At 36.7% G+C, this 9,204-nt stretch overlaps 1 protein-coding gene across 3 annotated transcripts; it reads left to right on the forward strand.

The window, feature by feature from the left end:
• Window positions 1-3,239: 3,239 nt before the first annotated feature.
• On the forward strand, window positions 3,240-8,823 carry LOC125257144. 3 transcript variants are annotated; one of them, XM_048173600.1, is made up of 15 exons: window positions 3,240-3,471; window positions 3,802-4,110; window positions 4,510-4,806; window positions 4,884-5,174; window positions 5,286-5,579; window positions 5,991-6,041; window positions 7,139-7,189; window positions 7,295-7,330; window positions 7,528-7,578; window positions 7,683-7,736; window positions 7,833-7,916; window positions 8,007-8,028; window positions 8,121-8,161; window positions 8,343-8,389; window positions 8,589-8,823. In XM_048173600.1, exons 1-15 carry the CDS (start codon window positions 3,384-3,386, stop codon window positions 8,667-8,669), a joined length of 1,797 nt encoding a protein of 598 aa, XP_048029557.1. In that variant the 5' UTR covers window positions 3,240-3,383; the 3' UTR covers window positions 8,670-8,823. The 3 variants fall into 3 exon arrangements, with proteins under 3 accessions (XP_048029557.1, XP_048029555.1, XP_048029558.1); XM_048173598.1 differs by having other exon boundaries at window positions 3,243-3,471; window positions 8,118-8,161; XM_048173601.1 differs by lacking the exon at window positions 7,295-7,330 and having other exon boundaries at window positions 3,248-3,471; window positions 8,118-8,161.
• The last annotated feature ends 381 nt before the right edge of the window (window positions 8,824-9,204 follow it).

Here is a 9,204-nt window from a genome sequence, read left to right on the forward strand (position 1 = left end):
ACAAGATCAAATCTGTTCTGGAACCTCATTGGTTCTGCAGCACGTCTGAGCGTCTGGAAGAGATTTGTTCTTGTGTGTCATTCAGGTTTGGTTGAGCTTCTGCTTGTGCTTGCTGGTCAATGTTAAAATGTGTAAAAGCCTAAATTCCATCTATTCATCATAAAAAGCAACCGAGTCTCTTCAAAAATTATGGACTAAACCGTTTGATTCACTTGGATTCGTTTTCCAATCTCTTTATGAACTCTTTGAAGCGTCAAAGTGTCAGTTGCGTAGCTGTCTATGGAGGGTCAGAAAGCTCTCAGATTTCATTAAAGAGATCTTCATTTGTGTTCAGAAGATGAATGAAAGTCTTACAGGTGTGGAACGACATGAGGGTGAGTAATTAATGACAGAATTTTAATTTTGGGGTGAACTAACCCTTTAAATATATGGTTGCAAAAATGAGAACACCCCTGATTAAATTCAGCAAGCGTGTAATATTATAATACATGTCCTCCATAACTTTAAGTATACTGCTCTGACCCTTCTTGGCATTGAGTGTACAAGTTCACAACAACTGCTCATTTATCTTGTTTAACTCCTGGAAGATGACCTCCTTGAGTGCACTGATGTTTGATGGGGAGTATTGCTCATCTTGTAGCTACTAAATCCCCTTCAGATGCCCAGTATTGTTAAAGTCGAGTGAAATACTTGTCGACTGAAGAATTTTCACCTTTGGAGAACATAGAGTCATGTTGAAAAAGTGCTCAACAATGCAGGTAATTAGGAGAAGGTAGCATCTTCTGTTTAAAGATTTTCTATTACATCACACAATGGTGTGTGAATTCATGACACCATTGATTAAGTAAAACTCCTTCAGCACTCCTACATCCCTATATGAACTTTACTACCACCGAACTTCACTGTGGGCACCAGACACTTCTCACTGTACTTCTTTCCTTTGCAATGCCATACACTCTGGATGCTGTTAGATCCAAAATGATTCATTTGGTCTCATGAGACCAGAGTATGGATTAGCAGAAGTTAATATGTAATTGTGCCAATAGGGTTGTTTATAGAAGAAAATAGATAAAACATTTAACTGAGCACTACCACTATTAGAGCAATGATTTCATGCAGACCTGCTGTATGTATCGCTACGTGTCACAGCGCACATAAGTGTGGTCTCATCTCGTGATCTACATGGACTGAACAATATATTAAATCATTTCCTGTGGTATAATGTTCTAATCCTCTCATTGTGTGAGACTTGTTCTGTCTCTTTTCTCACACTCGAGGTAATGGAGTTGTTCATCTTCATTGCTTTTCAGCTCCTTATGGAGGTTCAGGCTTTTGGTAAGTGATCTATGCTTGCTGTTTAGATTTTCATTTCATCATGCCTGATCAGTACATGTGAAGTTTAAATTATATATTCAGCATGAAATGTCATATTCTGGGTGCTGTTTGAAACAAATAAGATTCCAAAATGGTGACGCCATAGAAAAACTGCTTGGGTTCCCCAAAGAACCTTTCAGTGAACAGTTCATAAAAGAACAATTTTAATTAAAGCTGCAGGCAGCGATGAAAGGGCCCTCGCACCCAGGCTCACTCACACCCGTTGGCCTTAGGAAAACAGTGAACAGTGGGCAACATGCATGTAAGCGAGTAAATACAGGAGAATTATGGCAAAGTCATTTCAAAATGGCACACTTCCTGATGCCAAGAGGTGGCGCTTTGACTGTAACTGAATTTTGGCATGTAGATCTTCAGGCCAGGACCATTATCAAACGTGAAGTTTGGAGCAGATCGGACATTGTATGCCTGAGTTACAACACCTTCCTGTTTCTTTGCGTTAATCGCAAACATTAACACTTAGCCAAGTGTTGCATGATTTAACATTTTTCTAGTATGTTTGGTACTTCGTGGCATACTCAAATGTGTTTCTGGGAGTGAATTACAATGTAAAGCATGTCATTTCCTGTTGCCAGCTGGTGGTGCTATGACTAATTGAATATTGCCATATAGATGTCTTTAGGCCAGGACTCTTATCTCAGATCAGACATTGTATGCCTTACAGGCATATGAGTTACCTATGAGTTACAACAGCTTCCTCTTTCATGGCGAAACATCAGCATTTGTCAGGCTGCCACAGCAAAAACTCAAGATCTTTGCAATTTAACGTTGCAAAGGCCTTTAGATTAGACTGACCAAATATGATGTTGATGTGATTAAAACTGTAGGAGAAGTAAATTTTGAAAAAATTTGCAGAGAAAATTCAAAATATCTCACTTCCTGTTGGGTTTTCAGATTTTGCACCCAGGGCCTTTTTTGTAAATATTGGGCTGTTATGCGTGTACCGAATTTCATACCTGTACGTGAAACGTTGCGCGAAGGGCGCTTAATTGAAATTTTGTAGGTGGCGCTATCGAGCCATTTTGCCACACCCAATTCTGAAACCCATATCAGACGTATATTTTCACCACTTCTGATGCGTGTTCAAAGTTTCATGAGTTTTCGAGCATGTTTAAGGCCCTCAAAAATGTGATTCATTTCGGAGAAGAACAATAATTGACCAAGCAATTACACACCATCGGTGCTCTGGCCCTAATAATCTAAAGAATCCTTTTCACTATAAAGAACCACTATAAAGGTTCCATGGATATTAAAATCTCCAAGTTAGTGAATCTCTGCTTTGTTTCAAATTTCAATAAAGATGTGTGTATAATACAAAGTGAAATAAAAACAACAATTTAGCTTTTGATTGAAAAACTAGTCTTTTACATGGAAAATCAACACTACTTTAAAGTCGTCAAATGTTGTTGACTGTAAAGTCCCTTAAGACAAGTCATTTAACTCGGCGGCCATCTTTGAAACGCCTCTCGGGCATCCTGGGCATCATGCAGCTCCTATCTCTTTGAATGGGGAAACATCAGATTCTCCAAAACTGTTCGCCAACCTTACGATTAAATTTCATATTTGAAATCACCAATGAAATCTAACAACAACCGACTCATAAATTTAGTTTCTAAACGCTCGAATCATGACAAAAAAAAAGTATTTTTTCAGGCTGATCAAGCTAATGCGCATGCGCAGACCTAAATGCGCGTCTCTTCGGAGGCGCGAGTCTGACTGTTTCTATAGAAACCGGTGATTCTAACGGCCGCTGAGGTGACGCGATGACTTTACCAGTCGGCGATTGGCTCTTGGCTTTAGAAGGCGTGACTTATTCCGCCATATTGCGCGTTACACTTTCTCCCATTTAAAACAATACGAGTGACACGTCTTGTGTTATTCTATAGTCTTTGCTGTAAACTGTCAGAGTGGTTTAAGGGCGCCACATATATCTCCTTGTCATCGTTTCATTCTGCAGACCCACAGCATGCAATCTATTGTTAGAAAGGCAGATGCTGCATGAATTAAAGCAGAATACACAACCAACCCACAACTTTTCCACTGATATCCGTTTCTCATATGATATGTGTAATCGTTCATGTAAGTAACTTGACAAAGCTGTGCATTGGTGTGAAAATAGTGACTGTGCTTAGAGCAGATCAGTGGAGACAAGAAATAAAATGCATATAATTGAAATCTGCCTGTGTATGGATTATTTTGTTGTTATATTTCCAAACCTATCCAAAATTCTAGCAAAATTGTGGTATAAAAGCCTGAAAATGTCATGTAAATATATAATTTATTTAATGAATATAAATGTTCTAGTTTTGCCTTGATTGTTACATCAACTTGATATTGTTTGGCAAGCCAGTATGATTGTTTTGTCTGTGAAGATTTCATCCCTGTTCGATGTATTTTTTTATTTATTAGATTCATTAGATCTTCCTCAGGCCAAGTTAACAGCATCTGCTTCAGTTATTATGGAAACAGACACAGTTCAGCTGAGCTGTGAGAATACTGAAGATCTGAAGATGGAGATGTGTTACTTTAACATCTATGGAAGTGACAGTAACTCAAAACTGAGCTCATCATGTCAGCTCTCACTCACTGGATCTGAAATCAGTATTTGGTCAGAAGGTCAGAGTTTATCTGTGAGAATAACCTGCTTCTACACTGTGAAGAACTCACAAGTTCTCATAACATCTCCTCACTCTGATCCAGTGACAGTGACAATCCAGAGTAAGTTTGTTTTTTTGTTTTTTTAAATTCATATTCGCATTTGTCCAGTATGTTATAGACGGACAAAGAGACAGTTTTTACCAATTTACAGACTTTGCGCACCTGAAATTTGGTTTTAATAATAGTCCTGTTATCTGACTAGCTGGTTTGTCAGATATGAGATCACATGTAATATTATTTTTAAACATTTATCCTCTGGAATTCCGCAGTTAGATTTTGTCTTTTTTTGTTGTTGAAATTTTAACATTTTTAAGAAAACAAGATTTAATATCTTAAGAAATTTAATATTTGTAATGGAAACGAGACACAAATACTGAAAATAAGGTCTTAACCAGACCTCATTCAGAAAATTATTTGCATGTAATGTCAAAATGATTGATCTGTTTTGGGTTGTTGCAGATTTCTCTGTTGTAAAAGTATCTCCAGATGTCCTAAGTGAGTCCAGCTCAGTGAAGATGATCTGTGAGACACCAGCAGATGTTACAGTGAACCAGAGTTTTTTCTACATAAACAGTGACGAGAAGAATATGAAACTCAGTCCATCTTGTGAGCTCAATCTCACTGGTGCTGAAGTGCTCATATGGGCAGCTGTTAAATCACCTGCATCAGTGGACATTAACTGCTTCTACACAATACATGAGGACGGGATTGATAAACCATCATCTCGTTCTCCTGCTGCCACTGTGACGGTTCTAGGTGAGATATTTCACTGCTATTCTTTTTGTTTGGAAACTGTTAGTGCAATGTTTTTTAATATGTTTATTTTTCTTCAGGTGCACTTCAGAAACCCAACATCGTGTATCATAGTGATGATCAGTCTCTCGTATCATGTGAAATACTACTTTCAGTCAGAGCTGGTTTCATCTGTAGTCTCTACACTGAGGAAGGTCTTCTGCACCAAACAGACTCTCAGAAGAGTCAGTCTGGAGACCATTATTGTCTGTTTTATTTAAGTCATAGTGAACTCTTCACACGATCAGTGAACAGTCAGCTGAGCTGTGATTATTCACTCAACACTGAACCTGAGATCAGATCACAGCGCAGTGACACAATCACCATCAGAGGTGAGGACTTTTATATTCTTTATTTTAAGAAGAACAATATTATAGTCTGATTTGTTTTTAAGAGTCAAATGGAAATTCTATCATTATTCAATCTATTTTTTTCTTCATTAGATCTTCCTCAGGCCAAATTGACAGCATCTGCTTCACTTATTAAGGAAACAGACACAGTTCAGCTGAGCTGTGAGAATACTGAAGATCTGAAGATGGAGATGTGTGTCTTTAACATAAATGGAAGAGAAAGTAACTCAAAACTGAGCTCATCATGTAAACTCTCACTCACTGGATCTCAGATCAGTATTTGGTCAGAAGGTCAGAGTTCATCTGTGAGAATAACCTGCTTCTACACTCTGAAGAAGTCACGAGTTCTCATAACATCTCCTCACTCTGATCCAGTGACAGTCCAGAGTAAGTTTTTTAAATTCATATTCACATATTCGACCAGTGTATTATAGATAGACAGAAATAGTTATTAGCAGTTCATGGGGTTAGCACAAACAAAATGGTTAAATCGGGGTTTGTTTGTTAGGTATCAGGTCACATGCAATATTATTGTCAAAATTTATTTCAATATTGTAACCTCAACCCTGACACATTGTTGAATTCTGTCAGCAGTTTACATATCTCTAACTTGTAAGTAGTAATTTAGAGCAGCTCCAAAACCACGCCTTCTTCAAAGCGACACTTTTAAATTTGTGAATGGTTTTATTTATATTTATATTGTTTATTAAATTATATATTAAAACCACTACTAAACAGTTGTATTTTTAAACTATCATTTTAAATGCACCTTGTGATATTGTTGAATTCTCCGTGCAGTTTCAACAGCGACCTCTACTGGAGAAGCCCTGATAACGGCCAAAGAAACTTGTGAGTGACTTTTATATTTAAATTAAAACAATTACCTGACATACACCTTACACCTCAACATAGAGCTTTTCATTACACTGTAAATCAGAGATATTGCATTATATTTAAAGCAGCTGTGGTTATCTTTCTGCTGTACTGTATGTTTGCTGTTCATTTTGAGTTAGTTTATCAAACCATGCCAGGTGGATGATGTCTTTAATATAATTATGTTTATCACATTAAATTATTCTGCCCAAGTCACTTAATATTGCCACATAGTTTTATGTTGTATTTATCTATATTATAAAAGTGTTTTTGGTTGTGAGGGAAAGATAACCTTGCTTCCCAAAGAACCCAGCGTTAAGTGGAGCTGAGAGTTTTGTGCTCAAGCATTACATTGATGCGCTCTCGACATTTGTTATTAAAATAACCATAGAAACTATAGTTGCAATCACTTTTTTATTAGTTAAAATGATGGAGAATATCTCGTGTTTTTCCGTGGCTGCTTGATCCCTCAGGATTGGCGCTTATGGTTTCATAAACAAGGTCCAGTTCTTCTCTGGATTTACAGATCGTTTGAAACTGAAAGGTGGAGCAGTCCCAGGGATAATGATCCCGGTCATGAGTGGGAACCGCAGGTGATGAGTAAAACTGCTTCAGATGTCTGTTTTGTTGGCAATAGGCGCCTAAGTGCACAAGTGTAAACAACACGAACATAGTGAATTCATAAATTCATTATTCATCATTCATACGCTATATTCATTATAGTGATTCAAAAGTTATCCAGGGATAATGTGATGGTGTATTGTGTGTGTTTAAATACATTTGTTTAGCTGACCATTGATAGCTTGCAGACAATCGCTAAGCAAAATCTGTGCGTACTTGTGACTCTTTAGCTCTGCTCACACGGCACGCCTCCAGGCGCTCGGCTGTTTTCAGAAAGACTTGGTACAGTGTATGTATCTTTTATAAATATGATCAAACTAAAGACTTTTCAGAGATATGAAGGATGCACTACTACTCTATAGGTACTCAAGATTAACATGAGATTGGCAGAAACTGTGTGTGATACCCCCCCTTTAAATGCACCTTGTGACGTTGTTGAATTCTCTTTTCAGTTTCAACAGCGACCTCTACCGGTGAAGCTCTGACAACGGCCACACAAACTTGTGAGTTATTTATTTACAGTATGTATCAAAACACAGAGAGCACAGAGAGCTATGTTCATGTTGCTTATTTCATCGCCTCTCTATATAAACATTATTCTTTTGTAGTGAGATCATCTTATCTAGTTAGAGGAAGTTTTTCAGGTCAGGTATTTTCAAACTTTGTATTTCAATATTGTAACTTCAACCTGACAATTTTGTTATTCTGCTCAGGTACCATTTTAATTTTCCTCATGGTTTTATGTTATATTATTGTATGATACTTTAATATAAATACCTCTACTAAATAGAGTTGCATTTCCAAATTTTACATTTTAAAAACGTTGTTGAAATCTTTGCAGTTTCTATAGCGACCTCTACAGGCGAAGCTCTGACAAAGGCCACAGAAACCTGTGAGTGACGTTTATTTTTACCTGACTAACATGAAGCAATTCAGTTTCAGTAAGAGCTCTTGATCTGTGAGTTTTAGAAGTTTCTGTTTTTTCATGTTAACTAGTTGTCAAAGCCTCAACTCCTGGTAAAACTGCTGTTATTGAAACACCAAAACCAAGTAAGTATTACTAATTATCTGAAATTAATCAGTCTCTACCAACTGAAAACATTGCAAATGGTGATCAGTCGATCTGATTTCTTGGTGACACTAAAGAAACATGGCTCATCATGGCACTGGCGGCCACCGGCGGGGGGGTTTTCCTGTCTGGACTCATGGGCGTCTGTCTGTTCTGCATCAGTAAGTTTAGTGAACCACATGCATTCACATACTAACTATTTCAAGTATCCGGTTAACAACACAGCACGTTAATACACTGCATTTCTCTAGGTGTGAGACTGAGGAGGAAGAGGTGAGACTTTTGTAGTTCATTTCATATAGATGTGTTATTTAAGTGCTTTATTTGTTTGAAACAGAAAGTCAAATTTCTATTTTTATTAGAAGTCTTATGATCGCTTCTGTAGCAGCCATTTCCCAGAACCCAGGTCAGTCATTATCTCCTACACCAATGATGTGCTGCAGCTTTTTGCTAAATGTTTGTGCAAAACATTGTAATGTTTCATGATGTTCATACAGAAGTTAAAAATGAAGGTTGTCATGCTTCATGTAAAAGTGTCAGAATGGTGCACTGTCAAATTAAGGCTAATGTTTATTTTATTTCCAAAGTGTCAGATGACATTGATGACAACAAGGAACCTTCTGAAGAAAATGAGGTGAGCAGAGATCTGTTTGTGTTCACATTCAAAGCTATTTTAATTTTTTTCGTCTCTTTGACTTCTTCACAATTTGTGTATTTATTATCACACATTAAGTTTGTGTGTGTGTGTGTATACACACACAAAATAGAATATACAACGTACACAATATAGAAAAGGCCTATTTATGATTCAGTGATTGTATTTTTTCTTTCAGGATGCCGTGTACTGCACCGTCCCTGATGATTCTGAGTTAGACAGTCTGGCTCAGATGCCAAATCATCCACTGACAATTTAATTCATTTTTCAATATATTAAACAAGTTAAACTTATCGTCATTTCAGGAGGATCTGATCTCTTAATTTTTTTTATTCTTTTCTTACTCTTTTAAATCATCAAGATGTAAAGTGATGTCAGATATTGTTTGTCTATTAATAAAATGCATGAACGTTTGAACTTCTGTTTCCTTCTGATCATCACTGCTGTACATTACTTTAAGAACAATAAATACTGTTCTGTGCACTTTATATATTCAGGTGTTTTAATAAATTATTCAATTCTATTATATATAATATGAAAAAACACTAATAAGAGGATTTATTAGTCAGAGAATGTATAGATTTAGTCTAGTCTATAACTCTACCAGTATGGTTGACATTCATTGAACATTATAAAAAAAACTATTACATGAAATTATTGAGACTTATGCACACTCTATGATATGTTACATTGCACATGGCTATAAGTGTAGTATTTTTATCTACACTTTCATCCACATAAAACTGCTCAGTACATTAAATGGTTTCCTGTGGTCTAGTGCACTACTTTCTAAT

This window comes from Megalobrama amblycephala, linkage group LG21 (genome assembly GCF_018812025.1).
Source record: "Megalobrama amblycephala isolate DHTTF-2021 linkage group LG21, ASM1881202v1, whole genome shotgun sequence".
Lineage (NCBI taxonomy): Eukaryota > Metazoa > Chordata > Actinopteri > Cypriniformes > Xenocyprididae > Megalobrama > Megalobrama amblycephala.

Bases quoted from the DNA above. Each gene is read 5' to 3' on its own strand.
- LOC125257144 (XM_048173598.1), top strand. From the start codon at position 3,384: ATGCTGCATGAATTAAAGCAGAATACACAACCAACCCACAACTTTTCC. The intron at 3,472-3,801 runs GTAAGTAACTTG...TTTATTTATTAG, and splicing joins TGATATGTGTAATCGTTCAT to ATTCATTAGATCTTCCTCAG. The intron at 5,175-5,285 runs GTGAGGACTTTT...TTTCTTCATTAG, and splicing joins TGACACAATCACCATCAGAG to ATCTTCCTCAGGCCAAATTG.